The following is a 22,295-nucleotide window of genomic DNA, read 5'->3' as shown; positions in this document are numbered from 1 at the left end:
GTAGACGTTATTCATCGAAATAGCCTATTTCGATGTTGGCTTCACGTGTAGACGTAGCCATAGAGGGTAAATGCTGCTTCATCTTAACAATCCCCCGACCTGGGCTCTGGCTTCCTCAAAACATACTGAGGAAGGGAAAGTGAACAGCAGGCACCTCCTCCTTCCCTTCCTCAACAGGGGATCCAGGACGAAACTACCTGGCTGGAAGATGGATGGTAGAGCCATGGCTGTCGCTACTCTGCCCAGCCCAGGACACATACTTGAAAGTGGAGGCTTCCTTTCTGTCCTCCTGGGATGAGATGGCACTGAACCTCCCCAGCAGCAGCTGGTAGCTCTTGAAGCAGATTTCGGAGCTCTGGTCCAGGAGCATTCATATTTGGGGATTCCAGTTTCCTCATTTCCAGGAAAAGCAGCCGGGCCCTGGGAGGTGTGTGTCAGATACTGTGAAGGTCACTGAGGCTCTGACACTTCCATCAGGATAGTGAATTCAGCGATGAGGTAGCTGGACTGCCCCTGGCAGTGTCAGACCAGTACTGAGGTCACAGCCATCTGCAAATCAGAGTAAGGGCTACTCACAGAACAGAGGGCCCCACTCCAGATGCTTAAGAGGGTTGTGGGCGTCAACAGCTGTTGTAGGGGCTGCGAGATTACCACTCTTGTTGTGAAGGGCAGCAGCCCTGGAGCTCCCAGCAGCTGGGAGAAGTACCTGGAGGTGGGTCTGCCCCCCCCACCCTGCAGCAGAAAAGAAACTCTTGTCCCTCCCCAGCCCAGCAGACTAGTAGTTGGAGCCTAGTCAATGGCAAGAACTCCCAGCTGGGGGTGCCCCAGTCCTGCCCCTCTCCTTCCAGTACCCACATTTCATGGGGAAGTCTGATTGCACGGTCTGTGACAGGTTCACCACAACCAGGAATTTGGTAGGGTTCTGCTCTACCACACAGACCTACACAAGACTTCTCTGGCTGCAGGGGCACCATGGCTTTGGATTGGTGTGGTAGTGCCACCTGCTGTCCTCTCCTGGTACACTACATTAATCCTCAGCATCAAAACAAAAAGCAGTCAAGTAGCACTTTAAAGACTAGCAAAATGGTTTATTAGGTGAGCTTTCGTGGGACAGACCCACTTCTTCAGACCATAGTCAGACCAGAACAGACTCAATATTTAAGGCACAGGGAACCAAAAACAGTAAGCAAGGAGGACAAATCAGAAAAAGATAATCAAGGTGAGCAAATCAGAGAGTGGAGGGGTGGGGGGAAGATCAAGAATTAGATTGAGCCAAGTATGCAGACGAGCCCCTATAGTGACTCAGAAAGTTCCCATCATGATTTAAACCATGTGGTAATGTGCTGAATTTGAATATAAAAGCCAGCTCGACCACAAGAGGCCAGGCCTGGTCCCCTATCCTCACAGCAGGACCAAGAACCATCTACTTCATCAGTCAGCAACTTTTCCAAGAGAGTGCCATAATTTGACCTTTTGACCTCTATGTACAGTCTGGTGATACTAATAGTCCTACTTACAACAGCTTCATTAAGAAAGTTGCAGAGCTTTACCGTTTAGGTGGTGGTTGGCAGCATTAGCTGGTCTTTTGTTAACTCACAGGTGGCATGGTTTTGAGCAAACTCCCGACTGCATGGAAAGGAGGGGGGGCTGGGCTCCCCACTTGTGTACAGATGAAAATCGGCTTGTGCACCTCTCTGGGCACCCATGCTGGGGGTTCCTGACCCCTGAGCTATATCATCCCTATTAGATATTTAGTTAATCTGTTCTTAAATATCTCCAGTGATGGAGATTGTACAACCACCCTAGGCAATTTATTCCAATAATAAAACACCCCAACAATCACAAAATTTTTCCTAATGTCCAGTCTAAACCTTCCTTGCTCAATTTCAGCCCATTGCTTCTTGCTCTATTTTCAGAGGCTAAGGAGAATTTTTTCTCCCTCCTCCTTGTAGCATCCTTTTTAGGTACTCGAAAGCTGCTATCATGTCCCATCTGAGCCTTCTTTTTTCCAACCTCAACAAACCCAATTCTTTCAATCTTCTCTCATAGGTCATATTTTCTAGACCTTTAATAATTTTAGCTGCTCTTCTCTGGACTCTTTCCAATTTCTCTACATTTTTTCTAAAACATCAGGCCCAGAACTGGACACAGTACTCCAGTTTCAGGCTAATTAGTGCAGAGTAGAGTGGAAGAATTATTTCTCACGTCTGGCTCACAACACTCTTATTAATGCACCTGTCATGTGGCTGGACGTCTATATTGGGTCTAGAACCCATTTTATATGCCCAGTGTGGCCATTGGCCCCAGATATTGTGCTAGAGGTGCCTTGTGAGGTGTCAAATGAAAGGTGATGATACCCTGAATCTACATATGCTACTTGTTTGTCTGTATCACGTACGTAGGTAGAGTTATAGAATTTTAGCTTTGCAGCTGTATGAGAAATGTTTCGGTGCTGAGGTTCACAATGGGAGTTGGTGCTCCACCCCAGCCAGGACAAGACACTGAGCAAAGGCCCAGACGACCAACTCCCTTTTTGTGAAGGTGGAATTCTCCCACTAGGACTGCAACAAATGGAAACTCAGCACAGTGACCCAGCTGGTCAGGTGGTAAGCCAAGACCTGATGACTGATGCATGTAAAGTATTGTTTTAACAATTCTTTTCTCTAACCCTGTTCTTTCTTTTGTATTAATACATCTTTAGGTATTAGATCTAAAGAATTGGTGAGTGTGTTGTTTGGAAAAAATCCAAGTATATATTGACCGGGGTCTGGAAGAATCCGTGTGGTGTTTGGTGAAATAGACTTACGAGCCTCTCACCTGAATTTGGAGGTTGTTGATCTGGGTTGCTAGAGCAGCTGGGGAAGTCTGTGGGTTTGCTTGCGTGGCTTCTGGCTGGCCAGTGGGGCTGGCGGAGGTGCTGTTGAGGCTGGCTGGATTTGCCTTAGTGAGAAGGAAATCCCAGCCTGGAGCTGTAAGCGGCCCAGACTTTAAGCAAAAATACCCTAGATTGATTTCTCTAGCTGTGCTCAGAAACCCCATCATATTACAGCACACCAGAAGCATGCTTGCTTTTTTTTTTTTTTTTTTTGCAACAGAATCACACTGTTGATTCATACTCAGCTCGTGGTCCACTATGACCCTAGATCCCTTTCTGCAGTGCTCCCTCCCAGGGAGTCCCTTCCTATTTTGGATGTGTGAAACTGACTGTTCATCCATATGTACTGTACTTTACATTTGTCTTCATTGAACTTCATCCTATTTGCCTCAGACTATTTCTTTAGCTTGTCCAGATATTTTTGAATTCTGACCCCATCCTCCAAACCACATGCAACCCACCCCAACTTAGTATCACCTGCAAACTTAAGAGTACCCTCTATTCCATTACCTAAATCATTTACAAAGATATTCTGCGATTCTGTGATATTGAACAGAACTGGTCCGAAAACTGACCCCCTGCGGAACCTGTAATGGGGTTCAGGGGTCCCCAAGCTCTACACCCCATCCGCAGGCAGAAGGGACTCTCACTCAGCAGGAGAACAGCAGGCTTATTAGCTGACAGGAGTGTTTTACAGAAGAACCCGTACAGCAATCAGAGACAGCCAGTCCAATCCATGTTGGGGAGAGGAGGCCTTGAGGGGCCCCCCTCTTGTCTCTCTCTCCCCCAGCCCAGACTAACTGCTTCCTAACTCCCAGTTCCAATTCAAAATCCTCAGGCTCCACCTCCTCCTTTAGAGGTGTCACCTTGTCACCCAGGTTACCCTCAGCAGGAGCCCCACCGTTTGTGAGGCACACACGTGTACACACATATCCCCCACTACATCACAGAACCCCACTTGTTATTCCCGTCCAGCCTGACTGTAAACCATTAATAACTACCCTCTGTGAACAGTTATCCAGCCAGTTAAACGCCCCACTGACAGTAGCTTCACCTAGTTAGCATTTCCCTAGCTCACTGATGAAGTCATGTGATACCATATCAAATGCTTTACTAAAGTCTAGGCATACCATGTCCACCACTTCCACCTTCATCCATACAGCTTGTTATCCTATCCAAAAAAGACTATCAGCTTGCTGTGACATGGGTTTTATTCCTGACAAATCCATGCTGACTGTGAACGATCAGCTTGTTATCTTCCTGATGTTTGCAGATGGATCATGTAACTATTTGCTCCATAATCTTTCTTGGCACTGAAGTTAAGCTAACTGGTCTGTAATTTCCTAGGACGTCCTTGTTTCCCCTTTTATAGCTGGGCACTAGATTTATTCTTTTCCAGTAATCTGGAATTTCTCCTGACTTCCATGACTTTTCAAAGATCATAGCTAGTGGCTCTGATACCTCCTCTGTCAGCTCCTTGAGTATGCATTTCATCAGGCCCTGGAGACTTAAAGACATCTAACTTCTCTAAGTAATGTTTAACTTTTTCTTCCCTTATCTTTACTTCTTCTTAATCTCATTTCCATGGTTATTCACTATGGCTGTTTCTACACATGCCAGTTTTGGGAAGAAGGAGCCTCGGGAAGGAGGATTTCCTTCCGGAAGACCCCCCAAGGGGCTGTGCTTCTACATGCCGTTTTGGAGTCCGGAAGAGCGTCTTCTGGACTCCAAATCATGTGACTTTATGCTAATGAGGCACCAGGAATGTACATATACACCGCATTAGCATATTTTGGGCCGTTTATTAGCATGCCGGAAACAGCCTATGTTAGACATCCAGCCTCCATTAACCTTCTTGGCAAATACTGAAATAAAGAAATCATTGAGTACCTCTGCCATCTCCACATTTTGCATTGTTTCTCCCTCTTAATTGAGCAATGGGCCTACCCTGTGCTTGGTCTTCCTCTTGCTTCTAATATACTTGTAGAATGTTTTATGTCTCGAGCTTGATTGCGCTTGTTTTGTGCTTTCACCTTCCTAATTTTGCCCATACAGTCCTGTGTTGTTTACATTCCTCCTTTGTACTTTGACCTACTTTCCACTTTTTATACAATTCCTTTTTTATTTTTAGGTCATTCAAGATCTCCTGGCTAAGCCAAGATGGTCTCTTGCCACACTTCTTATCCGTCCTATGCAGAGGAATGGTCTGCTTTTTACTAACGTCCCTTAGAAAAACTGTCAGCATCTTCAACTGTTTTTCTTTGAAGTCTTGCTTTCCATGGGACCTCACCTACCAGCTACTAAAGTCTGCCCACCTGTCGTCCATTGTCTTTATTTTGGTGTTCTTCCTTTCATTGCTCCTTAGGATCATTAACTCTATAATTTCATGATCATTTCCACCCAAGCTGCCTGCCACTTTCAAATCCTCAACCAGTTCCTATTCATTAAAATCAAATCTAAAACAGCTCCTTCCCCAGCAGCTTTCTCCACCTTCTAAAGTAAAAAAATTGTCTCCAATTCATTGTAAAGACTTGTTGGATAATCTGTGCCCTGCTGTCTCCCGCTACAGATGTCTGGATAGTGGAAGTCCCCCATCATCACCAAGTTCTGTGCTTTGGATCACTGTTAGTTGATTTAAAAAGCCTCAACCACCTCTTCTTCCTAATAAATTATTTTGTTAGTCTTTAAAGTGCTACAGGACTGCTTTTTTGTTTTGATAGTATATAGACTAGCACGGCTCCCTCTCCGTTACTCTTCTTCCTGGTTAGGTGGTCTGTATTAGACCCCCACCATGACATATACCCCCTTTAGTCTTACCCAGAGACTCTCAAAAAGAGTCAGTCTCCTATTTCACAGAATCAAAGGGCTGGAAGGGACCTCAGGAGGTCATCTAGTTCAGCCCAGTGCTTCAAGCAGGATTAACCCCCAGTAAGTCATCCCAGCCAGGATTTAAAAGCCTCAAGGGATGGAGAATCCACCACCTCTCCAGGCAACGCATTCCAGTGCTTCACCAACCGCCTGATGAAGTAGTTTTTCCTAATATCTAACCTACACCTCCCCCTCTTCAACTCCAGACCATTACTCCTTGTTCTGCCATCTGACACCACTGAGAACAGTTTCTCACCCTCCTTTTTAGAGCTCTCCTTTAGGAAGTTGAAGGCTGCTATTAAATCACCCCTCAGTCTTCTCTTCTGTAAACTAAACAAGCCCAAATCCCTCAGCCTATCCTCGTAAGTCTTGTGCTCCAGGCTCTTAAATCATTTTTGCTGCCCTTTGCTGAACCTGCTCCAGCAAATCCACATCCTTTTTATACTGTGGGGCCCAAAACTGGACACAATATTCCAGATGTGGCCTCACCAGTGCCGAATAAAGAGGAATAACTACTTCTCTAGATCTGCTCAAAATGCTCCTCCTAATGCACCCTAGTATGCCGTTAGCCTTCTTGGCTACAAAGGCACACTGTTTACTCATATCCAGCCTTTCATCCACCATAACCCCTAGGTCCCTTTCCATCATACTGCTGCTGAGCCAGTTAGTCACCAGTCTGTAACAATGCTTGGGATTCTTCTGCCCCAGGTGCAGGACTCTACACTTCTCCTTATTGAACCGCATCAGATTTCTTTTGGACAAGTCCTCCAATTTATCCAGGTTCCGCTGGATTCTCTCTCTACCCTCCAACGAATCTACCTCTCCCCCTAGTTTTGTGTCATCCACAAGCTTGCTGAGGGTGCAATCCAGTCCCTCATCCAGGTCATTAATAAAGATGTTGAACAACACAGACCCCAGAACCGAGCCTTGCATCACTCTGCTTGAAACCGACCGCCATCCAGATATTGAGCCATTGACCACTACCCATTGGGCCTGACCATCAAGCCAGCTTTCTGTCCATCTTATAGTCCAAGGATCCAATCCATATTTCCTTAACTTATGGACAAGAATGTTGTGGGAGACCGTATCAAAAACCTTGCTGAAGTCAAGGTATATCACATCCACCGACTTCCCCATGTCTACAGAGCTTGCTACTTTGTCATAGAAGCTAATCAGATTGGTGAGGCAGGACTTGCCCCTGGTGAATCCATGTTGACTACTTTTGATCACTTTCCCCTCTTCCGAGTGCTCCAAAACAGATTCCTTGAGGTTTCCCTCCATTATTTTCCCAGGGACTGAGGTACAGCTGACAGGTCTATAGTTCCCTGGATTGTTCCTCCTTTCCTTTTTTAAAGATGGGCATTACGTTTGCCTTCTTCCAGTCATCCGGTATCTCCCCCGATCTCCAAGAGTGTTCAAGGATAATGGCCAAAGGTTCAGCAATGACCTCTGCCAATTCCTCAGTACCCTGGGGTGCATTAAATCCAGATCTATGGACTTGTGCACATCTAGTTTCTCTAGATAGCTCAGATCTTGTTCCTTCCCCACAGATGGCTGCCCTCCACCTTCCCATACTGCATTGTCTAGGACTGTCATGTGGAAGTTGACTTTGTGAAGACTGAGGCAAAAAAAGCATTGAGTACTTCAGCTTTTCCTGCATCATCTGTCACTAGGTTACCTCCCTCATCCAGTAATGGCCCCAAACCTTCTCCGATAACCTGTTTATTGTTCACATGCGTGTAGAAACCCTTCTTATTACTCTTCACATCCCTTGCCAGCTTCAGTCCCAATTGTGCTTTCGCTTTCCTGATTACTGCCCGGCATTCTCCAGCCGTATGTTTATACTACTCCTTAGTCAACTGTCCACGTTTCCATTTCTGGTATGCATCCTTTTTGAATTTAAGCTGACTAAGGATTTCCCTGTTAAGCCAAGCTGGTTGCCTACTATGTTTGCACTTCTTACTATGCAGCGGAATTGTTTGTTCCCGTGCCTTCAGTAAGACTTCTTTAAAATACTGCCAGTTCTCTTCTTTTCCCCTTCATCTTCGTTTCCCAAGGGATCCTGCTCATCAGTTCTCTCAGGGAGTCAAAGTATGCTCTTCTGAAATCAAGGGTCTGTATGTTACTGCTCACCTTTCCTACTTTTGTCCAGACCATGAAATCTACAATCTCATGGTTGCTGCAGCCCAGGTTCCCTCCCACTTCTATTTCTTCTACTAGTTCTTCCCTGTTTGTGAGCAGCAGGTCAAGTTGCACATGGCTCCTGGTTGGTTCCTTCAGCACTTGTACCAAGAAGTTATCCCCAACATTCTCCAAAAACTTCCTGGATTGTCTGTGTGCTGCTGTATTGGTCCCCCAACAAATGTCCGGATGATTAAAGTCTCCCATTAGAATCAGGGCCTGTGATTTGGAAGCTTCACTTAGCTGCCTGAAGAAAGCCTCATCTATCTCCTCTCCCTGATCTGGCAGCCTATAACAGACACCAACTACAACATCACCTCTGTTACTTCCGCCTCTAAGCTTAACCCAAAGACACTTAACTGGATTTTCTCCTTCCTCATACTGGAGCTCTGAGCAATCACACTGCTCCCTCACACAGAGCGCAACTCCTCCTCCTTTTCTCCCCTGTCTGTCCTTCCTAAACAATTTATAACCTTCCATGACCGTGCTCCAGTTATGCGAATTGTCCCACCAAGTCTCTGTTATTCCAACCACCTCATACTTGTGTGACTGTGCCAGGGCCTCTGATTCTTCCTGTTTGTTCCCCAGGCTTCTGGCATTAGTCTACAAGCATCTTAGAGAAGGGGCCGATTGCCCCACTTTCTCCTCTTCACCCAGGAAACCCACTTGATTGTTTCCTCCTCCTTCCCCACTTACCTCAGGGCTTCTGTCACCTTCCCCTGACAAACCTAGTTTAAAGCCCTCCTCACTAGATTTGCAAGCCTGCCCGCAAAGATGCTCTTTGCTCTTTCAGTGAGGTGGATCCCATCTCTTCCCAGCAATCCATCTCAACCTCAGTCCAAGTGTACACATTTTTAATACATAAGGCAACACCTCCTCCCATTTTTCCCTGCCTATCCTTACGGACCAAACTGTACCCTTCTAGACCAATATTCCAATCGTGTATTATCTCACCATTCACCACACAGTCATGTGTATTATCCCTCATCTTGAACATGGCGTACAGACTCAGTCACCACATCTCAGAAAAGGTATCCTGGCACTGGAAAAAGTTCAGAAAAGGGTAACAAGAATGATTAGGGGTTTGGAATGTCTGCCCTCTCAGAAGAGATTAAACTCACTGGGATTTTTCATCTTAGAAAAGAGGAGACTAAAGGGGGATATGACAGAGGATTATGAAATAAGAACATAAGAATGGCCATACTGGGTCAGACCAAAGGTCCATCCAGCCCAGTATGCCGTCTGCCGACAGTGGCCAATGCCAGGTACCCCAGAGAAGGAGAACAGAAGACAATGATCAAGTGATTTATCTCCTGCCATCCATCTCCTGCCCTTGTGCTAAAGGCTAGGGCACCATACTTTACCCCTGGCTAATAGCCATTTATGGACCTAACCTGCAAAAATTTATCGAGCTCTCTTTTAAACCCTAATGGAGTCCTGGCCTTCACAGCCTCCTCCGGCAAGGAGTTCCACAGGTTGACTGTGTGCTATGTGAAGAAGAATTTCCTTTTATTAGTTTTGAACCTACTACCCATCAATTTCATTTGGTGTCCCCTAGTTCTTGTATTATGGGAAAAGGTAAATAATTTTCTGTATTCACTTTCTCCACACCATTCATGATTTTATATACCTCTATCATATCGCCCCTCAATCGCCTCTTTTCTAGACTGAAAAGTCCCAGTCTCTCTAGCCTCTCCCCATATGGGACCCGTTCCAAACCCATAATCATCTTAGTCGCCCTTTTCTGAACCTTTTCTAATGCCAATATATCTTTTTTGAGGTGAGGAGACCACATCTGCACGCAGTACTCAAGATGTGGGCGTACTATAGTTTTATATAGGGGAAGTATGATATCTTTTGTCTTATTATCTATCCCTTTTTTAATAATTCCTAACATCCTATTTGCTTTACTAACTGCCGCTGCACGCTGCGTGGATGTCTTCAGAGAACTATCCACTATAACTCCAAGATCCCTTTCCTGATCTGTTGTAGATAAATTTGACCCCATCATGTTGTACGTGTAATTTGGGTTATTTTTTCCCAATGTGCATTACCTTACGCTTACCCACATTAAATTTCATTTGCCATTTTGCCGCCCAATCACTCAGTTTGCTGAGATCTTTTTGTAGTTCTTCACAATCCCTTTTGGTTTTGACTGTCCTGAACAACTTGGTGTCATCTGCAAACTTTGCCACCTCACTGCTTACCTCATTTTCTAGATCATTGATGAACAAGTTGAACAGGATCGGTCCCAGGACTGACCCCTGGGGAACACCACTAGTTACCCCCCTCCATTGTGAAAATTTACCATTTATTCCAACCCTTTGTTTTCTGTCTTTTAACCAATTCCCGATCCATGAAAGGACTGTTTTTGGAGAAAGCAAACAAGGAAAAGTTATTTACTTGTTCCCATACCACAAGAACTAAGGATCATCAAATGAAAATAATAGGTAGCAAGTTTGAAACAAACAAAAGGAAGTATTTCTTGCAACACAGTCAACCTGTGGCACTGCTCGCCAGGGGAAGTTGTGAAGACCAGGACTTTACCAGGATTCAAAAAAGGAGCGAGATAAATTCAGGGACAATAGGTCCATCAATAGCTATTAGCCAGCATGGGTAGAAGTGGTTTGTCAGAAGCTGAGAATGGGTGACAGGAGAGGGATCACTTGATGATTACCTGTTTTGTTCATCCCTCTGGGACACCTGGCATTGGCCGCTTTCTGCAGACAGGACACTACCTGGACTTGTGGTCTGACCCAGTGTGGCTGTTCTGATATTCTCCCCTCCTTCTGGTGGAAGGCAGCAGGGTGCAGAACAGAGAGGACTGCTTGTTCTTCAGACAAGGGGGTGGGGGAGGAGGCAGCAGTGCAAGAGATACACCTTGCAGCTCTCTACATTACTTCCTGGACAGGAGAAGAATGCTGCAGAACAGCACCATTCAGCATTCTACACTTGGGCTGCGCTAGGCTGTGGGCAAGCAGCATTATGAATCTCTCATAGGACAGTGCCATGATAGAGGGGCCAGTTCTTATGGAAGGAGGAGGAGTTACCTCTGCTTTTCCATAACAGGAGCACAACATATACAGCCACACGTAGAGGACGGGGCTGGCCAGTCATTTATTTCCATGAAAAATGAGAACTTTTCAATAAAGAAATTTGCTGCCCAGACACTCTGTCCCTTAATGCCTTGCAGAGCCCCACTGGGCCAGCAGTTTACATCCGCCCCAGATTACCTGCCTAGATTGGTCCCCAATCACAAGTAGGGAGTATCCTCTCTTCGCATTGTGCTAGGCCCTGAGAGATTAGTGGGTACAACAGCTGCCCCATGGGGGCAAATCCCAGATTTTCTGTATCAATGTCAACTTCAGAGAACGTTAAGGGCTCTAAGCAGCAAAGCTGTGTGGAAAAAGGCCCCAAAGGGCTCCCCACCGTCTCTCCTTGGGGCCAACACCAGAACAAGTTGGAAAAAAGTCCATCGTGAGCTCTGACTGTCATTTCCTTGCTTGACAGTCTGCCTTTCCTCTGCCCCATCTCAGGAGAAGCCAGAGAGCTCCTCTTCTAATCCCTTTTAAGGGGAAACATGTAGTGTTGCCTGTTTCAGCCAAAAGGCTCCTTGGGTCTGAACTGTGGATGCCGAGCAGCAAGCCCCAAAACAGCTCTGCTCCTCCAATGTGCCTGACCTAGAGGAGCTGGCAGCCCAAGATTCCGAGACCTGTTTGCTGCTCAGCTGTCAGTTGCGACTGATGCTCAGATGGAGCAGGGGTGCTGTGCTGTGCTGAAGGCTGAATCAGCGCTGTAGCTGGCTTCCGGCCTCTTCTTCCTCCAGCTCACTGTGCCGCAGCAGCAGCTCTAGATCAGGGCTAGAGCTAGTCCCCTTGTGTAGTTTTGGCTCCTTTTCACCTAGACATAGACAGCCTGTTTAGTGACTAAACCAGTAGTGTTTCCTCACTCAATGCACACAGCAGAGTGCTCAGTCCCTCCCCTTTCTACAGAGGCCTCTGGCCCAGCCTGGCTCATCACTGAGGGACATGCCATGGACTGGAGAGAATTTCTGTAGATACCAGGGTCTTCAACATTACCTTTTGAACTGAAGGCTTTGAGAGTGACATGCAGGGAGATTCCCGATAGGCAGACAGCAAAGCCCACCCAGTTCAGGAGGTTCAGGTGGTCTCCCAGCAAGTGAGTGGCCAACAGCAAGGTGCAGATCTCCTTGAAACAGAGAGAGCATGAAAAATGGCAGAGAAGGAAATGGCTGAAGCCAAGGAGTGGCTGCCCTGTCCAGAGGCCACTTGTGCAACCCTCTCTGGACTCCCTCCCCGGAGTGCCAACATTCACCACATAGAAGGGTTTCTGCTCCCTTGCTAGAGGGATAAGGATGGAAACTGGCACTCTGGAGGGAGCAGCTGCCCCCACCTGCAGGCCCAGGATACAAAGGAACACAGTGACTACCAGACCAGCGCACGAGCCATTGTCCCCAGTCTGCAATCACAGAGTCACCAGCTTCCTCAGAGGAAGGGGCAGGAGACCTTGCAGAAGGACGTCTGGGCTGCCTGTGAGGGGAGTCAGCTACTCTTCGCTAATGGAGTTTGGGGAAGTGCCCTGGCACAGGAACACTTATTTCCTCCAGTGTAACTGTGGGTCTTTTGCTCTTCAGCCACGTGTCCTCAACCCCACCAACCTCTGGATCTCACTGATACGTTCTAGCAGGAGAGCCTTTAGCCTCTGCCCTTCACTGATGGAGGCTGCTGCAGGGTCCCTATGGGAGGCAGACAGGGACACTGGAAGAGTCAAATTCAGATGAAACCTGCTAGATCTGCAGGGATAGAGAAGCAGGAGGTGGCAGCCTGAGCTGGTTCAGTCTGGGCAAACGGGCACTGCCACAGGAATCATTGCTCCATACCTTAAAGATGCCAGCAATGGAGAGAGTGAGGCTGGAGGTTCTGGAGACCAAGAGAAACTCAGAGAAGCCCAGGCCAAAAGCAAGAAACCCCCCGAGGGAGAGCTTCCCCACCATGGTGAGCAACAGCCCTGCCTCACGGAAACGGAACAATTTCTCCGACGTTGACAGGGGCAACCCTGAAATCAAGAGAAGCACAGCATGATGCAGTGGAATAATGGAGAACATTCCCTACTCATCAGTACCTTCCTGCCCCATACCAGAAGGGGTGCTGTCGCTTGCAACCCCCATGCCAAGAGGGGTGCTGACCCTTTACTCAACAGTTCACAAGCCCTTCCAGTTCCTGGGCCTGTGGGTCCCATGACATATATTGCAACCGTAAGGATAAGGACAAGCTGCTGTCCCCTTCCAGATCCATTCTCCAGGCAACCATATGCAAAATCTTCGAGGACCATTTTGCATGTTACCTTTAGAACAGTAAAATACTCAAAAAGCCATTAATATTGAGATGGGCCAGACAGTATGAGCTGCAAAGTGTTCCTAACTCTTTGCATCAATCCTGGTAATCTGTACTTCTGTGTTCCTGGCTCGCTGGGGGAGTTTCCTGAAGAAGCTGGAATCACTACAAGGTGAATAAAGCAAATTCTCCAGCAGGGGTGATGTAACAAACCCTATGTTGGAAAGATTTCCCCTGAGGAGAAGGCACGGAGTTGGGATTACTTGTTACAGGAGACCATGGATTAGGGATGGGGAACCTTTTTGGGGTCAGGGGCCACTGACCCACAGAAAAAAAACAGTTGGGAGGCACATAAAAGCAAGGCCCAAAAAAACAGTGCACACAACCCTCACTGGCGTGGCCCGACTGAGACCCCTCAATCTCAAGCACCATGGACAGAGGGGTGGAGAAGAGAGACCGAGGTTCAGGGCTTCCCCCAGGCCAGATTTAACTCTTCTGCCAGCCTGGGGTGGGACAAAAATGGGGGGTTCAGTGTGCAGGAGCGGGCTACCGGGAGCAGACATGAGGTATGGATGGGAGGGAGGGTGCAGGAGTGAGCTGGGGATGAGGGATCTGGGTGGCAGGAAGGGTGCAGGAATGGGCTGGGGGCAGCACTGGTCAGGTTCAGGAACAGCCTGGAGGAAAGGAGCCTGGGCAGAAGGGAAGGTGCAGGAGCAGCCCTGGAGTGGTAGGGGGTGGGGGTGTCTGGGCAGGAGGAAGGTGCAGGAGTGGGCTGGAGTCTAGGCAGGTTTTTTTTTGGAGGGGCGGGGAGGAGGAAAGTGTTTACCTCCATGTGCTGCAGCCCATCCCCAGGCTGGGGGAACGATGGAGTGAAGAAGCACTCCTTGGAGAGGCTTTTCTCCTGCCATTCCCAGGACCCCCCTGCTAATCTGATGGGCCAGAATTCTGGCCAGAGCGGTGGGGCAAGCCACTCCAGACAGCCATGTGCTGCTATTCCCCCAGCAGACGGAGGGGCAGAGATGTTTCCTGTTCCCTCCAGGCAAAGTCAGTGGTCCAGATCCAGCCCCAACTTGCCAGACTCTGGACCACAAGGCTCAGGACTCCACACGCACAACCCAGAGTGGTATGGATGCTGGGAAAAGAGCCCCAGTTCTCAGGGCCAGATCCAGGCAAGCTGTGGGCTGGATGTGGACCACAAGCTGGGGGTTCCCTACCCTTGCCAAAGATCAAAGGCCAGAACTGTACAAAGCGATGACTGAACTCTTCCTAGGTGGTTCTGCTTCTTGATATGAAACCTGACATGAATTGGGCAACTAGGAGAGCAAACCCAGCCAAGGGGTGTGACAGACACCTACAACAGGCCTATGCTAGGGACGGGGATGATCTCTGGTCAGCTTTTAGAGTGTATGTAAGTTATTTTACTGTTTGTTCTGTACAACTTTTGCCTTAAGAATAAAATGTGCTTTGTTTTGTGAAGGCTGGTTGGTAACTGGCACAGTGAGATGCGGAAGGACTGCAAGCCCATACCCTTGGTTTGGTAGGATGGCAGCGTGGGTCTCCACATGAGAAGTCCTAACCCTAAAGTGGGAGCCCTCATGGAAGACCAAGACATCTAAATCCACTCATCTACTTTGAAAATTTAGCAAGTTGTTTCCATGCCTATATAGTTCATGTCCAGTGCAGCAAACCACCCAGTGATTCCCCCCAGTTGTTCCCAGAAAGAGCCCCTCCCACCACCAGCCAACTCACCCTCAAACACAGCAAAGAGAGGGAATAGGCCCAAGAACATAAGTGGCTGCAGGTGGAACATGGTGTCAATTGGATTCTGAAGCCCTGTGGGAGGAGTCAGGGCAGACCTGTCAGCAACTCTTGGGTGACAAGGCAGCCCATAAAGAATCCTTTACTGGCTCTGTTCTTGGGACAAACAGCCTATCCCTCATCCCAATGACAGGCTCTGCCTCCCACCCCAGGGAAGCGTAAGTATAAGTAAGAGTGTGGGGGGGGGGTGCTACCATTCCCTGTTCCTCCCCATACCCCAGGGAATGGGGAGGAGATGCCACTCCCTGTTCCCACCACGTGCCCTGGGCAGGGTGTGGGGGAATGGCTACCACTCCCTGTTCCCTGCCCGTGCCCCAGGTGGAGGGCAGCTACCACGCCCTGTTCCCTCTATCATTTGCACCAGACTGCTATTGTCCCTCTACCTCCCAACATACCCAGCTCGGCCTTCTGCATGAGCATCTGGGTGAGAGTCCAGCGAATGCCCCCAAGGAAGGAGGCCCCCAGCACCAGCACAAATCCCTCCATGTTGAACTGTGTGGACTCGTATGTGAACATGAAGAGCCCCCCAGCAATGAGCAGAACTACCAGCACCAGTGCCATCCTCTGAGAGAGAACAAACAAAGCATCAAGGAGGCTCCCAAGGCTGCATAAGGACAAGCTGCTTTCCTCTTCCAGACCCATTGCCCTGGCAGCAACTTCCCCTCATGGTCCATACCCACAGTCCCCTTTCATCCTTTCCCCCATCCCAGATTCCAGCCCTCACCTACGCTCAGCCCTACACCTTGGGCTATGACCAGCTGCCTCAAGGGGCTCACAACATTAGAGCTCTTACCAGCTCCTCCAGTTTGAAGATGAGTGAGAAAAGCAGGATGAAGAGTACAGCAGAAGATTTTGTCATTGTGTAACTGTAAAGGTCAAAGCACACAGTCATTCTCTAGCAACTAACAAATTTATTAGGTCATGAGCTTTGATAGGTAAAACCCACTCCCTCAGCATCCTACCCACAAAAACTCATGCCCTAGTAAACGTTTCAGTCTATACAGTACCACAGGACTGCTTGTTATTTGTGAAGCTACAGACTAACGTGGCTACTACCCTCTGAGACAATCATTTGCTAGCATCATGCAGCACTACTCAATGCAGCACCTTGAGAAGCCAGGTCACCCAGCCCCAAACCAATACCCACAACCACAGGTCTGAAGACTCAAGACTGCCCCTATAGGGCCTGGTTCTCAGGCCTGAACCCACTGCCTGGCTCTGCCAAAGCACTCACTAAACCCACTACTCACGTCTCCCAAGGTGGATAAGGGGCTGCTACTTACAGGGAAACTGTGATGTACAGGAAGCTCCAATTGCTCAGTCCAATGTCCAAAGCAGTTGATAAGGCTGAAGAAACAAGAATTCTCTGGTGTTAATGACTTTTGACCAAATCAGAACATGCTGTCAGACAAGTCCTGCTGTCCCAGATGACTCTCGGTACCCGGGACTGCCAACTTACCAGGCCAAAGCTGGACAGGATTTATGGGATTTGCTTCAACACAGAGCCGATTAGGGATGATAGTACTTTATTAAGCTTATCTACTCCACGTTACTGCAATTATTTACAAGGTGCACACAGTACAACAGGATGCATAGGTTTGGACAGTAAGCTATTTGGCATACTTACGTCTCTTTCTGCCACAGGGAGGTTTGGTTTTGAAGTGTCTTACGTTAGGGCTGTGGCAGATATTGCTCCAGCTGGGATGGGACCTTAGAGTGATTTTAGCTGTTTACTGGGTGCATGGAAAGGGTTCACATCACTTTTAGCGTTCTCACAGTGCTGAAGTCAAGGTTGCCCTGGTTACGGGGTCTACACGCAAGTGTCAAGGGCTGTCATGGACATTTGGTACTTATGTTTGCGGGGTTCAAGGCTGTAACACAGGGATGGGAACTTACGTGTGCCACAGGAGTGAAAGTTCTCACCTTTGCTCTTTGAGGCCTGCAGGCTGCTCTTTAAGGCTAGGCCTGCAGACAGCTCTGCTGGCATGTTACATGACAGGGACAGTGTCTCCTAGGTCAACCTGATAAAAATATTCATGGGTCCTTGTAGTTTTCTCTCAAGCTTATGTTTTGATTAGCGCCTGTCACTGTAATAGCTGAGTGCTTCCCAGGAGTAAGAATTCAAACACGGGTGGGGAATCCCTGGCCTGTAGTCCATAACCAGACAGCAGCTTGCCTGGGTAGGGATCCTAAGCTCGGGGCTGCCCTCCCCAGCAACCAGCCCATAGGCTCTGAACAGAGTGTGGGTGTTGGGAGGGAGAAAGCAGCACCGTCACCCCTCCTTCTTCCCTTGCCCCAGCTGGGGGCATGGCAGCATAGCACTGCCTGCGGAGGGGCTCCCCCCACTGCTCTGACTGGATGGAATTCTGACCAATGAGAGCAGTGGGTGGGGGCTGACAGTGGCGGGGGGGAAAAACGCTCACTGGGGGGGCTTTTCTCCTGCTGCTGCCCTTTCCCCAACCTGGGGAGGGGGCGGCAGCAGCACAGAGGTAAACAACTCCTCCCCCCGCCCGCTCCTCCATCCCTTCTGCTCAAAGCCAGGATCTGGCCCTCCTCGCTTCCTCTCCAGCCAGCCAAGACTGCCACTCACCCCAGCTGCCCAGGTCAAAGCCTGCCAGGCCTGGGTGATGTTACTGGATGTTGGGTGGAACATAAAAAACATCGTTGCAACCACTGTCCTAGGCTTGCACCAGATCTTATGGCAAGTGGGCCAAGTGACATGTCTGTTGAGAGCTGGTGATTTGCTGAATCTGTTTATGCTGTTCCTAGGTTTTTTATAAGTATTGGCTCTGTGCTTGTATTTGAAATATTCGTTTCTGGCAAACCACAGTAGGTGGTGTGATCGCCTATTGTGAAAGGGTTCCCTGGCTGCCAGGTGTAACCCAGCGGAGAAGTGATGGCTGAGGCCTAGCAGGGACTTGGACAGGCGGCCTTGCCCATGGGACAGGCTCCATCTCAGATATGCTTCCAGACAGGGAGGAACAATGAAATTCCCTCCATGTGGGCAAGGGTATAAGAGGACTCAGAGTTCCTCCATCTTTGTCTTCATCACTCATCATTTCAGGAGAATCTTTGCTATGAATTGAGCCCCAAAGGATTGATGATCCATCCTAACATAGGATGTGGCCCAAAGACTTAAGATGCTCCATGGAAGGGGAGAGTCTGCATTTAGCTTTGATTGCACCAAGGTAGCACTCTGTGATTTCATGTGGCAGGGTGTCTCTCACCTAAGTCTGACTCCCAGGATGGTCCTGGGCACCCTTCATGCACCTTCCTCCATGACCAACAGTTCTATTGCTCCTGTGGAACACAGGAAAGAGGGAATAAGTGGTCCTCTGCAAACATCATATATGCTGTCATGTGCCACCAATGCCCACATACTTTGTATATAGGAGAAATGGTAAACACGCTTTGACAAAGAATGAATGGACACAAACCAGACAGCCAAAAGCTCTTAACTCACAAGCCTGTCAGCCAGCACTTTAATGGAGTGGGCCATTCTGTTAATGACCTGAAAGTCTGTGTCTTACTGAAAAGGAACTTTAAGAATCACTTGCAAAGAGAGAGTGCCGAGCTCTGTTTTATACTCAAATTTGACACAAACACGTGGTTTGAACGGGGACGCCAATTACCTGGGTCACTATACGGACTCTTTTACACACTTTGTTTTATCTGACTCTTGACCTCCCCCCTCCTACCACCCCTCTGCTCTTCTGATTTGACCACCTTGACTACAATTTTTCTGATTTGTCAACCTTCATAACTATGGTTGGTTCTCTGTGCCTTAAATATTGAGTCTGTTCTGGTCTGAAGAAGTGGGTCTGTCCCACGAAAGCTCATCACCTAATAAATTATTGTGTTAGTCTTTAAAGTGCTACTGGGCTGCTTTTTTGTTCGGATAGTGCGTAGACTAGCACGGCTCTCTCTCTGTTACTATTCCACATAAGTAGGAGGTAGGCCTCTGAAGGAATCAGGGCAGGCTTCCTGCAAGTGTCCCATCATGGTCACTATAGTGACTGTGAACCAGACTCTATGCAGAGGACGGCCAGTGCAGCCAAGATCAAATCAGGGGGTTGCCAGAAACCTGTGTAGCTGAGTAAGCAACATGCTGTGTTCTGAACTAGCAGGACATTAATTAAGATATGTGCCTTTACTTCTATATACGAAGAATTGTAGCAGCTGAGCCTTAGCCTTATGAATTTGTATATCCCCATGGAAAAAAGAAAAAAAATACCATGCAAAAAACACTTGACTAAAACTTGTTGAATGAACTGGCTATTTCACTTGTCAGAAATTAAAGGGCTGTACAGTATCCCAAAGTAGGTAGGGGTGGCCGGGAGGAGGCTTTATAACTTTCGATTCTGTATATTAACACACAAGTCCTCCACACAAACATAAGTATACTTTGGACTATGTACACTAATTCACAGAATCACAGAACAATAGAACTGGAAGAGACCTAAAAAAGCCATTGAGTCCAGCCCCCTGCTCTAAGCAGGGCCAAACCCATCAGATCAGCCCAGCCAGGGCTTTGTCGAGGTGAGACTTAAACACCTCCAGAGATGGAGACTCCACTACTCCCCTGGGTGGACCATTCCAATGCTTCACCACCCTCCCAGTCAAAAAGTTTTTCCTAATGTTCAACCTGGACCTTCCCAACCGCAACTTGAGACCATCGTTCCATGTTCTGCCATCTGTGATCACTGTGAACAGCCTCTCTCCAGCCTCTTTGCAACCTCCCTTCAGTAAGTTGAAGGCTGCTATCAAGTCCCCCCTCAGTCTTCTCTTCTGCAGACTAAACAGTCCCAATTCCCTCAACCTTTCTTCATAAGTCATATGCTCCAGCCCCCTAATTATTTTGGTCGCCCTCCGCTGGACCCTCTCCAGTGTATCCACATCCTTCCAATAATCGGGGACCCAAAACTGGACACAGTACTCCACATGCGACCTCACCAAAGCTGAATAAAGAAGAATAATCACTTCTCTGGATCAACTGGCAACGCTCCTCTTGAGGCAACCTAATATGCTGTTAACCTTCTTGGCTACAATGACACACTGTTGACCAATGTCCAGCTTCTCGTCCCATCACCAGATAGGAAGAAGGGCTTTGAAAAATGGGGGGGAAGGACCCTTTCGGAAGGTCCCATCTCCATGAGCGGCACGCAATTCGAAAAGCCGCACTTTCAAATCGCCACGGCTGCCATTATGCTAATGAGGTGCTGCATACTCATTGCAGCGCCTCATTAGGATATTTTGAACCTGCTCATTAACATGTCCCTTTCAAAAGGAAGGGGCATGTGTAGACCCAGCCCACTAGAAACCGACCACCATCCCGACATCGAGCTGTTGATCACTACCCGCTGGGCCCGACCTTCTAGCCAGCTTTCTATCCATCTTATCGTCCATTTATCCAATCCACGTTCCTTTAACTTGCTGATAAGAATATTGTGGGAGACCCTATCAAAAGCTTTGCTAAAGTCATGATAAATCACATCCATTGATTTTCCCCTATCCACAGAGCCAGTTGTCTCATTGTAGAAACTAATCATATTGGTCAGGCATGACTTGCCCTTCATGAATCCATGCTGACTATTCCTGATCACTCTCCCCTCTTCCAAGGGCCTCAAAATGACTTCCTTGAAGAGCCCCTCCATGATTTTTCAAGGGACTGATGTAAGACTGACTGTTACAGATAGCAAGTGTGATGCAAAGATCAAAGCTAAGGCTAATTATGTGAATTTCCATGTATCTGTGTTATGGTTAATGAGATCTGCAATGCTAAATTTGCCTAACACTGACAAATTGTCTTAACTGGTCACTTCAAGACTTTTTAATGTTATTGCTGCAGTATATGTCTGAAGGATATTTTAAGGATCCTGTCCATTCTGCAGCCACAGAATTTATTCCTTGTTACTGAATCATGCTCCAGAATTTCAGATTTTATATCGCCCTCATAGCACAAGACTTGAAAACATGGCCTGACAGCGGACAGCCAGAAACAATTATTCTAATAAGCACGACCTGGCGTATTTTATTCTCAATGGGTATTCCCTCCAAAACCTAAACATGATTAAAGAAACACCACCACCACCAGTCTGGCGTGATTTTAGTTAGCCCCATGTCTACTTAACAGCAGTGGCTGAGGCTCCTGCAATCCCATGAAGTTTGTTTACGGCCACCCATCCTGTCTCTCAGTGTTCTGTGCATTATTTAGCTCTAATTTACTCCTCAGCATCTTCTCAGGGCGCAGTGGGCAGGGGAAGCATTGGTGACGCTGGTCGACAGCACCGACCTGCTGTGATCTGGCAAAGTCTCTTGTCTGGTAACAGGTCCTGAAGGTGCTGGATTAGAGGTACAATCTGTACTGCTCCTTACAACCGCGTTACTGTCATTCGGTTAAGGTGGTTATTGCACATCTCAGGGGGCTTTCCACATTCACCAGGCTCCCGACCAGGCCGCCGCTCCCACCGGGGCTCCCCGGCAGCTTTTGCGACTCAGGTTTTCCAGGAAAACGGGAGCGGATTTGAAGTCCAGGGGAGCACAAAGCACCGCACGAGCCAGGGACGCAGCTAGCGCGTCCACATCGACCTCCGACATGTCAACGTAAACGAGGCCGCGGCAGCGCGGCCACCGTGCACCGCCGCGCCCGAGGGCAAGTGCCGCGCCGCCTGCGTCGGTCGGGGCACCGGGGCGGGCGGACGGGGGGGGGAGGCCCCGGCCCCGGCCCGGCCGCACGTACCTGTCGGAGCCACGCGCCGCAGATAGTCCGCCCAGGTCAGCACGACGCGGGGGCGGCCGGTGCAGCAGCGCGCCAGGGCCCTGGCCAGGGCGGAGAGCAGGAAGATCAGCAGCAGGTGCAGCAGCGTCATGGAGAGCGGGAAGTGGAAGCTCTGCGGGGGCAGCCGGACACGGCCGTGAGCACACGCGCCGCGCCGCGCCGCGCCGCCCCGCCCCGCCCCGCCCCCGCCGCCCCCTTCCCGCGCCCCGCCGCGCCTCGCGCCTACCTGCATCAGCCACTTGTTGTAGAAGGTGATGCTGATGGAGAAGCAGTAATAGAGCAGCACCAGCCCCAGGGTCAGCGCGGCCCGGCCCAGCGCCTGCCGGCCCATGGCCCCGCCCCGCCCGCGCGGAGCATCACGGGACGAGCCTCGCGCGCGGCAGCCGCGCCCCTGCGTTGCTATGGCGCCGCCCCCGAGCAC

At 48.8% G+C, this 22,295-nt stretch overlaps 1 protein-coding gene across 4 annotated transcripts; it reads right to left on the bottom strand.

Moving 5' to 3' along the window:
* Positions 1–11,022: 11,022 nt before the first annotated feature.
* Positions 11,023–22,206, bottom strand: SLC35H1 (solute carrier family 35 member H1). 4 transcript variants are annotated; one of them, XM_075011905.1, is made up of 9 exons: positions 22,101–22,206; positions 21,836–21,986; positions 16,380–16,443; positions 15,890–15,962; positions 15,492–15,660; positions 15,028–15,111; positions 12,825–13,000; positions 12,004–12,133; positions 11,023–11,824 (listed from the first exon to the last, which is right to left on the bottom strand). In XM_075011905.1, the coding sequence occupies exons 1-9, from the start codon at positions 22,203–22,205 to the stop codon at positions 11,712–11,714; spliced, it is 1,065 nt and encodes a 354-aa protein (XP_074868006.1). In that variant the 5' UTR covers position 22,206; the 3' UTR covers positions 11,023–11,711. The 4 variants fall into 4 exon arrangements, with proteins under 4 accessions (XP_074868006.1, XP_074868009.1, XP_074868007.1 ...); XM_075011908.1 differs by lacking the exon at positions 22,101–22,206 and adding an exon at positions 18,324–18,396 and having other exon boundaries at positions 21,836–21,974; XM_075011906.1 differs by lacking the exon at positions 15,028–15,111.
* Between the last annotated feature and the right edge of the window lie 89 nt (positions 22,207–22,295).

This window comes from Carettochelys insculpta, chromosome 17, assembly GCF_033958435.1.
Source record: "Carettochelys insculpta isolate YL-2023 chromosome 17, ASM3395843v1, whole genome shotgun sequence".
NCBI lineage: Eukaryota > Metazoa > Chordata > Testudines > Carettochelyidae > Carettochelys > Carettochelys insculpta.
Note: the sequence above shows the minus strand (reverse complement) of the source record. Positions and strands in the feature narration are given on the sequence as shown.